Source organism: Podarcis muralis, chromosome 3, assembly GCF_964188315.1.
Source record: "Podarcis muralis chromosome 3, rPodMur119.hap1.1, whole genome shotgun sequence".
NCBI lineage: Eukaryota > Metazoa > Chordata > Lepidosauria > Squamata > Lacertidae > Podarcis > Podarcis muralis.
Window position 1 is genome coordinate 91,980,499 of NC_135657.1, and position 19,880 is coordinate 92,000,378.

The 19,880-nt window shown below is 42.0% G+C and overlaps 1 protein-coding gene across 1 annotated transcript in view; it reads left to right on the top strand.

Moving 5' to 3' along the window:
* PDIA6 (protein disulfide isomerase family A member 6) overlaps positions 1–19,880 on the top strand; it is a 152,396-nt gene that overhangs the window by 107,282 nt on the left and 25,234 nt on the right. Inside the window, exon 3 of the mRNA XM_077926349.1 lies at positions 15,615–15,746. Within this exon, the coding sequence (XP_077782475.1) occupies positions 15,615–15,746 (132 nt within the window). The remainder of the gene's footprint in view (positions 1–15,614; positions 15,747–19,880) is intronic.

The following is a 19,880-nucleotide window of genomic DNA, read 5'->3' on the forward strand; positions in this document are numbered from 1 at the left end:
GCGTATGTAACCCAGGGTACCACTGTACTGATATCACAGTTAGGAAGGATAGCTTAGACCTTCCTGCTGAATATGCCACTGTGCCAATGACTATTCGACCCCCACATCTGATAGTTAATTTAAAGAACACCCCCCCCCATGTGGTTGCTAGTCAGGTCCAGTGCTTGAAACGAACTAGTTCATTTGAATGAAGTTCAAAAATCTCTGAACTACACCTGAAAATATTCTCCATAATTGCTGGGTGAGCTAAACGCAAAAAAAGTTCATTTGGGCGGCAGAATGTAGAATGGTTTCTAGTTTTCTAGTTCATTTTCAGGTTCATTCCCAACCCCCTTCCCCAAAGCAGGAGCCAGCTGCTGCCCCTCTCTTCAGGAAAAAGAAAGGTCACAGCCCAGGGGAGCCTCTTGCAAATCCTTCTAAGCCTTCTATCCCTTTGCAAAGATAATTTAACATTTTGAATGAGCATCCAGATTGAGTTACACCAGCCTGCCTAGTTTCTCCAGTCATCATTGCATGGTACATCCACTGGCTTCAGAGCTTGAGGCTTTTTGCCCAGGCACCAGCAACAGCTGATTCATTTACGGCCGGCCAACATCACACCCCAACAATGTGACCTTGCTATAAAAGCAGAGGAGTGTTTGAATTCCACCTCAAAGTCGCTGTCATTCCAGGCTAGATTTATATAGCACAGACGACAGAGTCGGAAGGTCCTTCATACTAGGCGAAATTAGCTGTTTAGATATTGACTTCTTCATTGTTTTGTCAGATGCATTACTGCATTCTCCACGTTTAGACACTCATAGAAACAGCAACTGCTTTTTGTCAAGCATTTATATGAGTAAATGCCTTAGGCATTATTAGTAATAACTGCTGTGGTATTTGGGTAAGCTTGGATCAACAAACATAAGCAGTTAGTTCTTTCAAGTGTGCTCAGTCCTGTACCATGAAGCTCTTGAGTTGGACATTCAGCCTGCACAGCAACTGCTTCATCTTACACAGTATTCAGTTCAGTTCTTCACATTTCCACTTAATGTTTACATTTTTTTAAAAAAAAAAATCCCCATGAAAATTCAACAGCATATTTTGGTGTGAATTTCTCCTTACATACACATTTTCAAATGCACTTTTGTCCACTATAAATGCATCTTTGCAGAGCAATTCCCCCATGTATAATGCTTTTCTATATGTTGTTTTCACTTAATAAATGCATTTTTATGCACACTTTGTCAAGGAGCTGTCAGGTGAGTACAGGTCATCCATAGGGCAGGAAGGAACTTGAGACACTGAATGCAATTAAGCTTTTATTCATAGAAAGTAAACAACACAGCAGAGGTCCTCTTGCTCATCTTACCTCACTGAAGACGTTGCTGGAACTGACCACTGGCCCCGCTTCCCCCCTCTAGCCTCTCACTCTGGATCCCTCCCAAGTAAACATAGACTGTGGCAAGGGGCTGAACTTCTCCTCTGGGTCTGTTGCTCAGTAACATGCAGGACTCTCCTCGAGTGGGGTGTCAGGAGAGGAAGAGACCCAGCAGGAATAGGACTATCCAGCTGCCAGGCAGCGGGGGCAACCTCTTGACTCCTCTCTGCCTAAGTCCACACTCACACTGAGACTCTCAGCACCCAGTCCTGTTCTGGAAGGCCCTCCTTCTCCTGACCCCACTTGATCACTCAAACTACCTGCTTCTAGCACCTCCCAGCTCTTCCCTTCTGCAGACTAGTCCCCAGTGTCCCACCACCACTATCCAGGGTCTAAGTCATTATCATCTGTGTCACCCCTGGGGGGCTCTTGGGTGGGACCACTCTTCCTCATCCAGCTCGTCCCTGACACCCTTGTATATGCATTTTTGGTACACGTTACTTGACTGGACCCAACTACATTGCAAAATTCAGCAAAGTGTAAATTTTGAAAGATGGCTGTGTTTCAGAAAGTGTGGATTTGGTAAGTTCTCCTTGATTTTTTTAATGTATTTTTATTAAAGATTTTCTTGGTTTACAAAAGTATGTGCAATCTCTCTCTCTCTCCCCCCCCCCCCCGCCCCAGTAACATTTTTTTACAGATCAGTTTCATTTGTTGAGACATTAGGAAGAAAAGCAGGAAAGAGGTGGAGGGAGGGAAAGGTGAGTGGAGGTGGGATCGGGTGGTGATGTTTCTATTTAATATATTTGGGGGTTTGTGTCGGCGTCGCTTGTGCAGGTTCTCTGCTATTCACCTGTGTTCCTTTGGTGGTGAGAGAGGTTGGGGTTAGCAAGTAAGTTCTCCTTTCAATGTGAAGTGAATCACATTGCTCCCCATCCCTAAGGGTTGCCAGTTCAATTTTGATCCCATAGGAAAACCTTCTCCCACGCAGAAAATTAGTGTGGCAGGGAGAAGGAAAATACGTGAGCCCACCACCACAAGTTGAGGTGGTACAGTCCAGCAAGAACTACACCTAGGGATGGACTAAACATACAAGTAGCCAGGCAAGTCTATTCCATGCATATATATTTTTCAGAAGGGTCCTTAAAATTCTGCACACTTTAAGGAGATTTAAGCTGATTTGAAGAACTTACAAAGTGGCCTGTGAGCCACCAGGGATGGTACAGGGGGAAAGAAAGATAGTGGCTCCTGTCAGATATTGGGAGCAGACCTCCTTTGCTCTGTACAGTTACCCAGGAAGGGGTGGCATTTTGTTATGTACTGAAGTTCTCACCCTGGGCCAGCAGGGGGATACTGTAGATAGTTATGCAAATGAAGGATCGAAAAGTGACGTTCAGTGATTGGATAGTTTTAGAATGTTACAACAGTTACAATTGTTCTGTAGCTCTATATAAGCAGGCTGACTGAGCTCCTCAGTTAGTTCTGTTCCAGCTTACAAAATAAAGAGCTGCTTTGGAGAAATCGCTGTGTCGTCTGCTATGTCAACCCACTACTTAACACATTTCATAACACACTGCTGCTTCCAGGTGCTTTGGAGTCACTTTCCAGTTGCTGCAAGCCAAGCCTCCGTTGTTTAAAGGAAAGAAGGAATCTGGGAAGCCTTTGGACCCCCTCACGTAAATGTAAATCGTGACAAACTATGCTCCAATCTAATCCACATGTCTATATTCCTATCTGAGCATGATCCAGCAGGTGCCAAATGGGGAGGGTTGCTCCAAATTGCATGGCGAACCAGAATCCTACCTTATTTCCAACTAAACCATGTAATCCTGCTGATCATGTAGCTTAAAAAATAAGCATAATCAATGGCACTTTTAAATAAATGCTTTCAGAATAAAAGGCAACAGACATTTAAAATCTTCTTCCCATTCGTTAGCAAGGGTATAATTATTACAGAGGCAGCATCTGTTAGGCCATGAAAACAAGTACTGAAGACTGTATTGCTGAAAACTTGAGAAATAAAACACTATAATCAGCGACCTTGAAACACGTTGCTCTCCCTTTCATTTTGAAGGGGGTTGTTTCAAATACTGTTCAGTTTCATTAGGACATGGCATAGGTAAGAGAAAACGATCAACAGCGGTTGTGCGTTAGCGATGCTTCCAAACTAAGTTTAGCAGTGGAATGCTTTTCTAGCTTCTCCTCTTTCTTCTTTTAATATCTTAGGGAAACGCCGCCTCATAAATGAAACAATGTTTTAGTGTTATAAAATCCCATCTGGTCATTGCTGCTTCAGCAACATTAGGGTGTTCCACCTAATTGAACACTTCTAATCCAATCTTCAGTATTAGCAAAATGCTGCTTAAACCGAAGTGTTACAGTGCTATCACACTATAATGCTAATTTTAAAAAAAGATATGAGAAAACACCTTTCCAGTCACTGCCATTCTAGGACTCTTGTCACTCCCCCTAATTAAACACTTCCAGTCTACATCCTGATCCAATACAGATGTTAAGCATTTTACTTATGTCAAAGGCATTATGACATGGGTGACATAGGTGTGCGATCATGCTTAAACAAATATGTGCTTAGTACTTAATAAATCTTTTTCTTTTAAAGGGTTACTCATACATTCCCCACCCCAATGGCTGCTCAGGTGGATTGAACACGTTCCTCACTCACGTCTGCCCTCCATTGTAGGCTCAGATTATATATGTGTGTGTGTAAATAAACAATATACCATAAAGATATATGTGCCTCATTCCAAAAGGAAACACAAACTCTGGGTAAACGTCTGGAACCCCTGGAATCTCGCACCACTTGGAGATTGGGGTGGCATTCAACAATATGTTGTGAATGGCCTAGGTGACTTTGCCCCTGCCACTCCCTCTAAACCTGGAAAAACAGATTAGCTGATAATCCCTGTGTGTGTAGATACTGTCCTTAAACTCCCTTGTGGTATGGTGAGTTATAAATATGAGCAAGTCAGGACATACTGTATTGATGAAGTCACTTTTAAGATGGATCCAACTTATATTGCAAATGATTAATAGTGGTGTAATTTAATACTGAAGAGGAAATGCCCATTTTCAGCAGCTGCAAGTTTCTTGGATCTGTTCCAGCTTGTAAACCAAAGCTTTCGGGGAAGAACAGAATTGTTGGCAAGGAGGATGCAAATATTTCAAGTTCGTATAGTGTTCAAGTGCTGTTTCCATATCTGTGGAGGCCAATATCATTTCATTTTAGTGGGCATTCCAGCTGCCATGCCCAAGCCAGATATGTGTAGCAGAAAATAAGGAGTAGCACCTCCTACACTGCTGAAGTTTTTGCCTCCCACAAACTTTAACAATTTAAGGGGGAATTCTACACAGCCCTTTTTTGGGCTGCAGTGGAAGTAGACAACCGTCCGTGTATCTATTATATTCTAGATTAGTTCCACTGATGCTAAACAACAGTAATTACTTCGAATATTACAGCCTAAGGCACAAACATCATTTAGTTCAGCGTGGCTTGTGCTGTGAGAACGCTATGAAGTAATCTGTCATGGAAACAGTGTCATTTCAGTTCAGTTCCGAATGGAACGGTGCAACTCTGGAGAGAAAGACTAAAAGTAAGTTTCTTTTAAAAAAAACATTTAGCAAAAGCTCATTTCAGTGGAGGCATGCCCAATCAACATTTATGTTATGAGGAATGTTCCGTGTAATAAAGAGCATCCATTACATATTATGCGGCAGTGCTGGTGTGTAAATGACAGGCAGATGTTTGAAATAAGGGGTGGAAGCTAAAATTGAAGAAAGTGGAACATCATGACCATTGTTCTGCAATGCTTCCGCACTGTTCCTGCATTATTGCATCCATACTTTTACGCCACCTGTTCTGCTTTCTGTGCTTTCGTCATCCCAAATCCGCCCTCCCCTCCCCAAGTGTAAGGTTAGTTGCATGATGATGCCATGCTGCCATGCTTTACATTTTGCACCTCTAAAATGTTTATGCTCAGGCTGGGGTTCCTGTGCTATCCTGTTGCTTATTTCCACACGCAAAACTTAAAAGAAATGCATGTGTCATCAGGAAGACCGTGGAAGTGATTACATCACAAAGAACCAGGTAACAATGGGGGGGGGATGTTACACACCTACGAACATATTGGCAATGCTGGAGGACAGACTGCTTCTGGTGTGATCCCTTGGGGCACATTTCCCTGCAAGCCAGAAGGTGCCCGCTGAACTGCCAATGCTTCTGCCATGTAGATGTTTTTTTTCTGTCACCGTTAAAAAACAGTAGAAAATGCAAAACCCAGAGAGTACCCAAACTGAACTCCAAAACAAAAGAGGATATGTCTCAATATGCTGGAAAAAATGGCTTTTATTTTCTAAACAGCCCAACACATGTTGAGCAAATTATTGTTTAAAGGCCTTCTTCAGGGGATAGACTGGGGGGAAAACAGCCTTCAGAGATCTCTATAGGATTTATCCCTCGTTCTCATTAATTGGTAACTGGTCAAAACACCTTGGACCATTTTGAAAATAAAATCTATGACTTTGCTGCACTAATGTGTACATACATAGCATTGGTGGAAACAGCTGTTTGTGTTCCAGTCCTTACTTTTCATTAGGCAAAAGCTCCTCAGTTTATTTTAAAAGAAGATTCGTAGTTTTAAATATCCTCTGTGGGTTGATATTGGGAATCTAACAACAGGTGGGATGGGGAGCAACCATCATGAAATGGAATGTGTGGACAATTTTATAATAGAGCTGATAGTAAGCTTTTCATACATAAACCTGGGACAAATCTAATGTTGGTTCCCTGCAAACCCTGGTTTGCAGATTGTGAGCCAACCTTGGAAGTGTTTGTTCTCTCTCCCTCTCTCCATCCTTGCTGTGCATTATGGTTTCATATTACAAATGTACTGCCGTAACCCATGGTTAGTGCAAACCATGATTTTCTCATAAATCCGATTCGAAACCATGGTTTAATCTGAATTTGCAAACCATGATTCAAAGGGAATCTCATCTCCATGAACCATAGTTTTGCTGCTGCACATGTACTGTGAAATCATGGCAAGTAGTGAGAAGAGAAACAATGGGAAATTGCTCTGGAGAAAAGGGGAAAGCGGAATAAGAAGTTATTCCAGTAAGTGATTCCTGATGTGCAAGTCTGCAGGGAGCCAGTGTGATGCCTGCAATCTACTGTGTATTAGATTTTGATTTTTTTTTCTCTCAAAAGGACCTTATAATACCTTTATTTTGCCATCCCCAGAATTCTCATGTCTTTATAGGTTGCTAGGCTCCTGCTATGCCATCATATTTATATAGCTAATGGAGGTTAAAAGAGCCAGCTGGATACATTAATTTGACAGTAATTACTGATAACCTTGCGATCAGTTCACAGGAGAGCCGTATGAATCAGCCAGGAAAAAACATAACATTGTCCTAAATAGCAAGATTATATTTTTCAGAGGAAAAGTGTTTCAGATATGGTTGTCTTCCCTCGTCTCCTACAAAATAAAATAAATAAAATAATTCCTTCCAGTAGCACCTTAGAGACCAACTAAGTTAGTTATTGGTATGAGCTTTCGTGTGCATGCACACTTCTCCTGCCTCAGTCTAACAACTTTCTTTGACTCTTGAGCCAGAAAAAAGCCCAGCATGTGGCCAGTCTATGATGTTTATGTACATGTAAACATCAGAAATATGGAATATTTCTCAGGTACAGTTACTAGTGAGGTCCTCAATAACTATTCTTATTTACATCTCTTGGGCAGGAAAATGTTGCCCAACTTACGGAACTCACTGCCACAAAATGTGTTGGTGGCTTCTGTTTGTTGGCTTTAAAAGGGGGGGGGGGATCAAAGAAATTTAGAGAGGTTAGTTCTATCAGCAGCTATTAGACACCAGAGTTAAATACAACTTCAGTTTCCAGAAGCAGTATACCTTAAAAGGCCAGGTATTGAGGATAGGGGGTAGGGTGCTGTACACATAGAGGCCTGTAGCTTAGTGGTGCAGGACATTGTGCATGTAAAAGATTCAGGTAGGGTTTGGAGAGGCCCCCTGTGTGAAACCCTAGAGGGTCCTGTCTATTCCGTTTAGAGACAATACTGAGCTTGATGGATTAAATACTGTATTGTATGTAATGTGCATAGGTGGGTGGGATCAGAACCATAAGGTGCAAGCAGGGTGAATTTAGCCCTTTCTCCCTTGCTGTGGTCCGGGTGAAGATTACTGCACTCCCAAAGGAATTTGCCTATGGAGGGAAACTCCTGGTTGGGGCTCCCATGGGACAATGGACTAAAAAGCACATTTGATATAATTATGCATTATGTCTGGGTTGGTCCCAAGGAAGGTGATGGTACAAACTCAGAATTCCACAGTTGCATTCCATTAAGATAGTTGGGTATCAGTCAACAGTTGAGGACCACAAGCCTACATGCTCCCTTGGGATCTAGGATGTTCTGAATCCAGCTGACATTTAGGGTTAAGTCCCTTTTTATTTAAATGCCATACCTTACAAGCTGAATTTAATCATGCAGTCAAAGTCAGGAGGCAAGCTATTATGAAAGCATCCGCCGAATAAAAATATAGAGATAGGCTTTCGTTAGACGTGTTTTTATAACGAAGGATTCTACTTGAGCAATCGACTCACATTACAACCGGGAGATTATGCCATTGTAATGCCAGTGGAACATATTGTATTCAATATGGAGCCTTCAGCGACCTGTGGGCTGATGGGAGTTGTAGTCCAAAAACTTTGGGGGCACCAGGTTGATGAAAGCTGCTATATGTGTTCGATTCATGAGGGGAGGAGGAAACACACAATGTAGATAATCAGAAAATGGGGGGGGGGGGAATGACAGGCAGTTGTAATGTCAAAGAGTTTTGAAACAGACTTGTTTTTTCTTACCTGTAACCAGCTGGCTTTTATTTTTAGAAAGTGGGGAAATAAATGTCTCTCATTTTCTTGGTGTAATTTCCAGAGGTTGAGGGAAGGCAACCTTCCTGTTAAAGTGCATCGCACTCTTCTGAAATTATCCTCCCTCTGGCTTACGAGAGGAACAGAGTGTAGCCTTTGATTCACCAAGGGAGGGTCAAACAAGCCATTAGCTGCTTCTAACCCTGCTGAACTGCAGATGTCCCTCAGAGCTGTTACAGTGATGAACAGAATCAGCTCCCCTCATCAGGAGGGCAGCTTGATATCAGGAGAAAACAGACCCAGCAATTGCACCATTGTCAATTCTGCCAATGTTATCCAAAGCCTGTTTATACGAAAGGCCTTTCTCCCCAGGCGGTGAATAACACAAGGTTCATTTCAAGCAATTCATTTCACTTTCTTGGTGATTGCAGAGATTTATTTTTCATAACAAAAATATGAGATAAATGTGTCTTGGCACTTAAAATCAAAAGATAATGATCCTTGTTGATTTTAGGCTATAGCACTTGCACAACATTAATTTAACAGTTCTCTTTCCAAGTTTTTGGGGTTTTTTTAGACCTGATTGTGGTGACTTTTTTGCGGGTGGGGATAAAATTTAGTTTCAGCCTTTCTGATGCGGACATGCAAGTTCCTATTAAGGATTTTTAGGACTGAGGGCTCCCATGCCTTTTAAACTTTATTTGAAGGTTCAGCTAGTGATCAATTCCCCCTTGAATAGCCAATCTTTGAATTGCCCCATGTCAGTTTCTTTTTCTGGCATATGTGTGTGTGTGTGTGTGTGTGTGTGTGTGTGTGTGTGTGTTATTATCACACATTTCTGTTGTAATAAATTTCTTCTCATGGAATTTTTATTTTCTTTCTAAATTGCAAAATGGAGCAATCCTCCCCAATAAAAGACAAGGAAATTAGAAGGAAAAGAGACAATGTTTTAGAGTATAAAAACAGTAGAAGAGCCCTGCTGTATGAGCTGAGAGCAAAGGCTTATCTAGTCCAGTACAGTGGTACCTCGGGTTAAGTACTTAATTCGTTCCGGAGGTCCGTTCTTAACCTGAAACTGTTCTTAACCTGAAGCACCACTTTAGCTAATGGGACCTCCTGCTGCTGCCGCACTGCCGGAGCACGATTTCTGTTCTCATCCTGAAGCAAAGTTCTTAACCCGAGGTACTATTTCTGGGTTAGCGGAGTCTGTAACCTGAAGCATATGTAACCTGAAGTGTATGTATCCTCTTATCACAGTGGCCAACCAGATGCCCATGGGAAGCCTGTAAGTGAAAAAGAAGTTGTTGAGCTTTTTTTAAGGGAAATCGCCCAAAACGACACTGCCGACATGTGTTGCCATACATCCAGATTTTCCTGGACATTTTAGCTCAGGCATAGGCAAACTCGGCCCTCCAGAGGTTTTGAGACTACAACTCCCATCATCCCTGACCACTGGTCCTTTTAGCTAGAGATGATGGGCATTGTAGTTCCAAAACATCTGGAGGGCCAGAGTTTGCCTATGCCTGTTTTAGCTATTTCCACCTGGACACTGTTTCCGATGGCTATGTCAGGGAAATTCTGGACATGGGGCAACCCTACAGGCAAGACCTAAGTGCAACAACTCTACTCAGCAGCTATTCCCAGCAGCTAGTATTCAGTGATATGCAATGTAGGTAGAATATTTAATGTAGATTACTCTGGTGTTTTTGTGTTTTTTTTAAATATATATCTATATCTATACCTGGAAGCAATGGTTCCCCTCTCTTGCATGCTAGGGGTTATTTAAGAATTCCACAGTAGCAACTGCAGTTTATCTTTGCTAATGGTTTTATAATCTCTAGGAGCTGCTTGGCTTGGCCTCTGGTTATAGATTTCATGGGAGCTGCATAACATAGTTAGCCTGTCATCTCCCTAGAACTGGACAGTTTACAAGAGAATGGATTGAGCAATCATTTTGAGTGTGCAAAAGATTCCCATCGGTCACCAGAAAAATCTTGCGTCTCTTCAGATCACTCTGGATTTGTCTGGGGTTTTGTTTTTCCTTTTTAAAAAAAATATGAAATAGAAATGAATCAACTCTGGAGGAATAAAACCATCTCTCCTCAGAGCAGTTAAAAGCCAGGCAACATAAGAATTATAGCTTTGCTGTATCCTGCAGTTCCTTGTCTGATGGATCTTTCAAGGCCACTGTTGGTAACGCCAAGTAACCGGTAATCCGTTTCTTTTTCTGGTTTGTTATGAAGACATAACTTGAATATACAGTACTCTGTGAGTGTTTTTCCCCCCTCTCTCTTTATGTTGGGAAAGTGGGAGAGAGGAGCAACCAGAGCGGATGGTGCCCACAGCATTACTCCAGGGCTTTTTGGGAAATCAAAATGGCTGTGTTCCTTTTTTAAAGGAAAAGGTCCACCTATGTGTGCACCTTGGGACGCTTCGTTGAGGAAATGTTTAGAGCAGAAGTTGGCCCTGGTGGGTCACCATACATGGCTGGTTTGGTTAGAATTATTAAATTTACACTCTCCATTATCATTTTCCACCCAAAAAAGTTCTGAAGTGATCAACAGAGGCAAAGAGAGAGAGCATGTACTGTGGCGGATTGTAAACTTTCTAAACCCGCTGTGCATATTTTACTAGAGATAGCTTCTTAAATTTGGTAGCTTTTTACCAGAGACAACTATGTTGACGACTAGGATCACGGTCTACTCTGTACCATCCAACCCCTTATATTCATATAAAGGCAAGCTATTACAAACGTACTTGGTGATTTAAAAAATAAACAAGAAGGATGACATATTCTGCATGACTCAGTGGGTACCAGGCAATCAAACTATTTATAGTATTATATAAATTAACATATTTATATCCTTTAAAAAAAAAAAGCCAGGCATACAACAATTCCCAACAACCCTGTGAATTAATTAATTCATTATATTTATTTATAAGGTTTCTAGGCCCCTTTATAGGACAGTGTCCTAACAGCACAGTCCAATCTCTTGTCTCCAATGAGCGGTGCAGGAGATTCCAGGGTCTTGGCATTTAACCCGGGTTTGTGTTTCCTTCAGGAATGAGGCATAACAGAGACTATAGTGTCTTTATGATGTATGGTTTATTTGAACATATATACAACCTGAGCCTACTTATGGAGGGGCTCACAGCAGCAGCACCCCAGAAGATGCCAGCTGATTATCATCTGCCCATTCCTACTCAGAGCAATATTTTTCTGGAGAGCAATAGTGTCTAGAGAAACTTCATCCTAAAACAGTGTTTTCAGACTTTCTGCCTTCCTTCAGGGAATCCTTTTCACATCTATGACGCTGACAAGAGTACCACTTCAGCTCTATAAGGGAGCTGCTCCATGATGCAGAGAACTCTGGACATGTTTAGGCCATAAACCCTTTCCTGTATTGCAGAGGTTTTTTTTCCAATTTTGGGTCAGTCGTATCATCCCTGACCATTGGCTAAGCTGTCTGGTGATGAGGGGGTTTGTCATCTAATGATATCTGAGGTCCCAGAGTGGAAGAATGCTGACATTTGTAGGATATATTAGGGAGGGAGAAGGACAGCATACCAAAGACAGCCAACTCCAAAGTTAGTCAGGGTAATGATACCAATAGCACATTGTTCTTGGGGAGGCTTTTGCAAAAAAAGAGAAAAAAGCAGTTAAAATAACCACATTGCACACAATCAGGAATATGTCAGGAAAGAACCATTAAATGCCTTTTCATTTTCTATCCTCTGACGTACAGCTGGCCTAAGTTCTGTATTTCTGAATTGCATGCTGCTATTTAATTTTTATTTTTATTTTAAGTTGAAGGACTGTGCGTATTACAGTGGTACCTCAGGTTAAGTACTTAATTCGTTCCGGAGGTCCGTTCTTAACCTGAAACTGTTCTTAACTTGAAGCACCACTTTAGCTAATGGGGCCTCCTGCTGCCGCCGTGCCGCCGGAACACTATTTCTGTTCTTATCCTGAAGCAAAGTTCTTGACCTGAAGCACTATTTCTGGGTTAGCGGAGTCTGTAACCTGAAGTGTATGTAACCTGAAGTGTATGTAACCTGAGGTACCACTGTAGTAACAAATAGGTCAGATTTGAGATCGAGCTCACTTACTTTCAAACTCAAACAAGACAGGCTCAAAATGAGGGCCACTTTATGCATTACAGTGGTACCTCGGGTTAAGTATTTAATTTGTTCTGGAGGTCTGTTCTTAACCTGAAAGTGTTCTTAACCTGAAGCACCACTTTAGCTAATGGGGCCTCCTGCTGCCACTGCGCCGCCGCTGCACAATTTCTGTTCTCATCCTGAAGCAAAGTTCTTAATCCGAGGTAATATTTCTTGGTTAGCAGAGTCTGTAACCTGAAGCATATGTAACCTGAAGCGTATGTAACCCGAGGTACCACTGTATCTGTTTGGCACAATGTACACGCCGAGGACTTTCCCTTTCAGATCTTTAAAAACAAAACATCACCTAAACCATTCCTGATATCTCAGCTGATTTCACATTTGCTATATGTATTTCCTTTTCTACTTCAGATTTTGTTGCGGAGGAACATGTCACTGTGCGATACCTAGAGAATTTTTACAGGCACCTAACTTGTTGGTAATAGTTAAATAAATGGGATTTAAAAGTATGCATTACTGTACTTTGAAATATTGCTAGCCTGGCTTTCCACTAATGGGTCTTGAAAGGTGGTTAATGAAATAATTATTACGGCGGAACTTTAGAAAATACGTCAGACACCCCTGCCACCCAAAGACGTTGCTCAAAAATGAGCTGAGGGCTATGTCAGGCAACTGCCAAAGGAGAGTTAAGTGTTTATTGGAAAGAAATGAGATGGTGACATCCCTTTCACAGTTTCCTCTGTTGCAAATAGGGCTCATATGTTGTTTGCTATCTGAGCAGATTGCACTGTATTGGAAGCATATAGGAGTTTTGATTCCTGTCCTTTACAGTTCAATACAGCGTATCTATTTTCGCTTCACTTAATGGGTTTGAATGAGGTTCACCATTTCTCAGGGGGGAAGTAGGAGGTTTTCTTCTTCTTCAGCAAACGCTACATGATTCGAGAACATATAAGCAGAATAATTTGTTGCAAAATAAGAAGGTCTTAGGTCTCAAGGCAAAGATCAGTTCAGCATATCCAACACAAGTCAGTCTTTTTGCAGAGTGGTAGATGTACTCTGGGCTTTTCCATGGTATTTTTAAAGCATGAAGAGTATCTTTGGAAAAATACAGCACCATTTGCACACACAAAAACAGTACACTGCCAAGGAGAGGGGTAAGCTAGAATCCATCTCCCTGATGTGCTAGTTTTCTATATGCAAGGATTCCTTTTTATTTTTTGGTATGGAAGGTGTATGCAGTCAGGTGTAATCCAAACCCATTTATGCTGCCTCAGTGAGAGCTAGGCCTCAGTTGGAGAGCATTTCTTTCAATACTGAATGTGCTAAAATAAAAATCAGTTCAGTTCCTGTGCGTTTGTGTTGGCCTTAAGCCATGACAAAACTCAAGAATACAAAAATATATTCAACTACCTCAGCTGCAAGGTATATGGAATTGCAAAATCACGCAAGTTTCGGAAGGTGCAGAAGTGCCTTTAAATGTGAACTGAATCGTATTTCTTATACTTCCCTGGTAACGGCTTGAACAGGGGGAAGAGGGTGACTGCTATGGTCAGGGTGAGGTGTAATAACACAAAGTGTGATCCAGTTGAGGCAACTTTGTGATTACAAAACCCAGATATTAATTCATAAACATGAGGACAAAGCTATAAGGCCCATAACAAATAGGGTGTGCTAACTAGTTTGCCCCAGTAGTACCAGTGCCTCTCCTTGGAATCTATAATACGATAAGTAATTTTCCCAGTTAGCCTTCAGATGATTTGAATAACGTCTAATAATGGATTCCCCACCCACCCACCCAAGTGCTGAAGATGTTCCCCTTGGAGACAGACTGCTAATTAGCCCCCTATTTTTACTCTGGCTGAAAGTTAAAAATGGCTTTGCCCTTTCCGTTAGCATTTTATCTTATCTTCTTTTCTCTTCTTTTTACTTTTCACACTCTGCTTTTCCAGCTTTCTGGATCCAGAACTATAGCTTCCTTCAGTTGCAAATGAATAACAGCAGATCCTCCTTCACAGTGGAGCAGTTTAATTGACGTCAACACTTTGGTCAAATCCACATCATATATTTAAAGCACTTTTGTGTTACACCACTTTGACAATCATGACTCCCCCACCAAAAAATAAATAAATCCTGGGAATTGTAGTTTGTTGAGGTTGCTGGAAACTATAGCTCTGTGAGGGGGTCTCCTAACAACTCCTGGCAGCCTTCACAAACAGTTCCCAGGATTCTTTGGGGGAAGCCAGGATTGTAAACGTGGCATTGGAGTGCTTTGAATTTATGGTATGAATATGACCACAGTGTTCATGACTAAAGACACAGTCTATTTCCTCTCCTATGCAAATAATTCCTCACTAAAATGGCTGGGATTTGCACTTGCAGACCTTAGGAGGGACATAATCATAGATCTGTAGAGTTGGAAAGGACCACTAGGGTCCAAGCCCTTGCAGGTCTCAGGCTCTGCCAACTGAGCTATCCCAGAAGTCTGCAGAATGTCAGGAGGTTTATCCATAATATGTTTCTCCATACATTTGTCAGGGCTGGTATAGTCCTCACATGGTGGAGAAGTGGCCTTGGTACCCTCTTCCCATCAGCCATGTAGCAAATGTCTACTAGGAATTGACTATTCCACCATGAGCAGCTAGTTGCATGGTAGAGTTGGCAGAAATCTGGTCCTCAAAAAAAGGGGGGGGGGAGTGGAAAGATTGCACAAATGGAATGGTAACAGCGATGTCCAGCTCTCATTTTGGTAGCTGAGTTTTATTATCTAGGGGCAACCAACATGGTGCCCTCCATTTATTGTTGGGCTCCAATTTAAGGTTGCCAGATTTTTTTCAATGCATCTCTAGAGACACTTTTCAACTTCAGTAGAAATGATAGGATTTTGTGAGGGGACTGATTTGTAAATCTGGGGACTGTCCCCCGGAAACGGGGATGTCTGGTAACCTTACTCCAATTCCCATAAATCTCACTCAGAGCAGATCTCCCCCAGGGAGCATATTCCCCAAAGGCCTGGGGAGACCGGAGGGACATCGCTATGCCTGACAACAAATCCTAATTATTGGATTCTTTTGCCCCATCTTTTTGTGCCTGCCAAACAGCCGTGTCATGCTTATAATATTTTATTCTCCTGTTAATTATGCTGTTTTAAATGTGCATTTTATATTTAGCAATGTTTTCTTTTGAAATGTTTAAGATTTTGTTTTTATTTTTTGTTAACTGCAGCCCATTGGATGCCGCAGAAGCCATGTCAGACGTTTGGGTGCCAAAGAACATTTGCAAACCGTAACACTCACTTCCGGGCTTGTGGCATTCAGGAGCCAAAACGTTCGACTTGCAAGACGTTCGGGATCCAAGGTACGACTGTATCATACTGATGGCTGTATCAAGGGCAAGGGCTGTGGTTCAGTGGTAGAGCATCTGGTTTGCATCCATGAAATATACTCGGAGTGGCGAGTGGATTTCATGCACTTTATTCAGCTCATAGTGGTGAGGAGAAATGGAAGTTCCCCCAGAATGTCTGCTTTATATACATTATTTACACAATGGGCCCCACGTGCGGATTCCCTTCCACCTGGAGCTGGATTGGGCAGCTCCTGAGGACCAATCAGACTGCTGCATTCTGGATCCTATTGTTCTAGGACCAATCAGACTACTGCATTCTGAATCCTATTGTTCTAGGACCAATCAGATGACTGCATTTTGGATCCTATTCAACTCAGTACATAACAATGCAGAAGATGCCAGGTTCAACCCCTGACATTTCTGGGAAGGTACGGGAATATTCCTTCTTGGAAAACCTGGAAAGCTGCTGCCAATCAATGTAGACAATACTCAGCTAGGTGGACCCAATGGTGTGACCCTGATACAAGGCAGCTTTCTATGTTACCAAACAGACCAGGAATTAGGGTTGAAGAGATAAGCCCATGAGCACGGCTGTATTCCGAAACTTCACTCCTGAGACCTGGCCATAATTTACCAAAACGTTGACTAAATTGTACGTTTGCAGTGTGGGTGGAGCTTTGTAGTGCCGTAAATGCCCTCAACAAGACTGAAGTGAGGCTGGTTCCTGCAAAAAGAATGCTCTGGGAAATTCAGACTCAAAGCATTTGTTTAGAGGTCGTCTGAGGGGATTTCTGCCCTCTTACAAGTCCCAAAGGTACAATTTAGTGCCATTTGCAAGACTCTGTTCTTGGCACCTTTCCGCCTAAGGGAATTGCGAGAACTTCACAGTCTATGTGGAAGCAATTGTTTCTCAGGTGGCTAGAGAAAGGTTAGAATTCGTTTAAAGCCACATCAGAGGATGGCATTTTAGCCAAGGAGAAAAGGACAGACCGTCCCTCTAAACTAAGCATCAAGAGACCTTAACGGTTCACGAAAGCAGCTTTCGTTCACAACCTACTGCAGTTTTTAAAGAGAAATGAACAAGTCTGGATCTGGGATATTGTTGTAATAAGGATTTGTTAAATACAGTCATTACAACTATGCAGAACAGCTCATTCAAAGTAAGTTATATAATACTTATCCAGAATTATTCACAAAGGCGCATTTACTGAGCTTTTGGTAATATGTACTTTAAAAATAATAATAATCTAATCAATCATTTAAGTGGAAGCCATTAAAAGCCATGTGGTTGATCAACCACCCTGTCCTAATCTTAATTCTACTGCTTTGCAAAACACTTCGCCAAAATACTCTCAACAGCAACTTGCCGTATTAAGTTTTAAGAAGTGCAATCCTTATACCCACTTACCAATGAGTAAGCCCTGTGAAATTTATTGGGATTTACTTCTGAGTAGACGTGTCAGGGATGCGGGTGGCACTGTGGGTTAAACCACAGAGCCTAGGACTTACCAATCAGTGGTTCAAATCCCCACAACAGGGTGAGCTCCCGTTGCTCGGTCCCTGCTCCTGCCAACCTAGCAGTTCAAAAACACGTCAAAGTGCAAGTAGATAAATAGGTACCGCTCTGGCGGGAAGGTAAACAGTGTTTCCGTGCGCTGCTCTGGATCGCCAGAAGCGGCTTCGTCATGCTGGCCACATGACCCGGAAGCTGTACGCCGGCTCCCTCGGCCAATAAAGCGAGATGAGCGCCGCAACCCCAGAGTCGGCTATGACTGGACCCTTTACCTTAGACATGTCTACGATTGTACTGTATAGCTTCCTTTTCATTCCCGTGGATAACTAACTAATGAAACAAGACTTGTCCCTTTTTTGTGTTTTGTATTTCTTCCTACTGTTCTGAGACTTAAGCCCGGTTTGATAGTGCTTTGTTTTGAGGCTTACTTTCTTGGACTGGGATGGGAAAGGTGTGGGCTGGGAAAGGTGGCTGCTTACTTCTGCTATATTGTCTGAGCCCCCCATGAGCTCAGAAATCAGTATGGATCTTATAGAACTTCTCATTTTGACCCGAACATAGCTGAATTCTACAAATATATCAAGTGTGAATAATGATGGTTCTACGGAGCCTAAAGAAACTTGGATGTAGTTCAGACCTATGAAATCCAGCTGGGTATTGTCCCCTTTTGGGGCAGATTGTTCCACACTGTTGGATGTCAGCACATGGCTTGGTAAGTTTGCGTGTCAGGTTTTTGACAGACACAGTGCTAATATTACAACACGTATCTGTTATTTTCTGCGTAGGCTAAGGCTTTTAGCATAGTGGAATGCTTTTGAAATCAGATAGGCACCTATAATTTTTATATTTGGTCGCCTGCTTATGTTCCTGTTTCGTCATTTTGAGAATTAATTTTATTGTTGTTATTGGTCTCTGGTTCTGCATTTTTGTGGCATTACAATTTTGAATGATTTTATTGGACACTACCGTTATTACTATTATTATTTTCAGTCAGTTGGTGGGTTATAAATAAATAAATAATGGCATGGGGTTATTACACTACATTATCTAAAACATTAAATAGTAGGACTGAACTGATCTTGTTGGTTGATTTATTTATTATTTTTCTTGACCATTCAAGGGGGAAGAAATAAATTGCCTCCCCAAAATGGTAAGGGGATGAGAGAGAAACTCAGTGAAATTTTCTGAGGTGGGTGTGGTTGCAAAGAGGTTGACTTTTTTTGCTTTGGTGCTAATAACATTATGAGATGGTCATGCAGTGCTCTTGCTTTTAACTTTTAAAATTCCACAGGTCTCTGGTGATTCCACAGCTTCCTGCGCTTCCTGGAATGCTTGAATTGTGATGTCTTCCAATGGGCACTTTAGGAAATGTGGCTGGCAGGGGGGCAGATTTCCAGAAAACACTCTTCATCAGTAACATATGAATTATTCCTTCCTGTAATATTCATCGTCAACATCTGTGTGCCCTATGCATTGCCGAATCAAAGCAAACAGCACCACCTGCTGGCGTTGTGACCCCTTGCGCTGAGCCTCTGGAAATGGCAACAAAACACACACACACACACACACACACACACACACACACACACACACACACACAAACACGTGTGTGTGTGTGTGTGTGTGTGTGTGTGTGTGTGTGTCCTTTTTGCTATGGAAAATGGCTGTGTTTTCACAATAGTTGCTCTCTAACATTACTGGGTGTGTTAGCGAAAAAGTGTGTGTATAAGTGTAAAAGACTTTTGGCATCCTCTCCATCATATGGCAAGATGCAACTGTGCACCGCTTTTCATTTATTTTTTATTGCATTTATACCCCCACCTTTCCTCCAAGAAGCTCAAGGTACATGGTCACAACAACCCTGTGAGGTAGGTTAGGTTGAGAGATGGGTTGAGTAGTAGTAGTAGTAGTAGTAGTAGTAGTAGTAATAATAATAATAATAATAATAATAATAATAATAATAATAATAATAATAATAATAATTTATTTATACTCCCCCTCATCTGGCTGGGTTTCCCCAGCCACTCTGGGAGGCTTCCAACAAAAGATTAAAAATACATTAAAACACCAGTCATTAAAAGCTTCCCTAAACAGAGCTGCCTTCAGATGTCTTCTAAACGTCAGATAGTTGTTTATTTCTTTGACATCTGGTGGGTGTTCCACAGGGCAGACACCACTACAGAGAAGGCCCTCTGCCTGGTTCCCTGTAACCTCACTTCTCGCAGTGAGGGAACAGCCAGAAGGCCCTCGCGTTGGACCTCAGTGTCTGGGTTGAACGATGGGGGTGGAGACGCTTCTTCAGGTATGCTGGGTCAAGGCTGTTTAGGGCTTTAAAGGTCAGCACCAACACTTTAAATTGTGCTCAGATCAAGTATTGATTGATGTGTAGAGATCTTTCCTATTCTAATTAATTCAAGAGAGTTCTGAAAGCTGCTCTGTGTGAAAGAAGCAAGCAGAAGATTACTGATGTTTGGGTTATTCCTTCTGAGAAGCGGAGTACAGCTGGTTCTGTTCTCTCTTTCTGTCAAGGTCATGCTGACTATCATAGTGAGGTCAGAAGGAGCCTGGGTTTCATTCTCTCTCTCTCTCTCTTCCTAACTCTTTTCCTTCTGGTGTGGTGTTCTGTACATAGT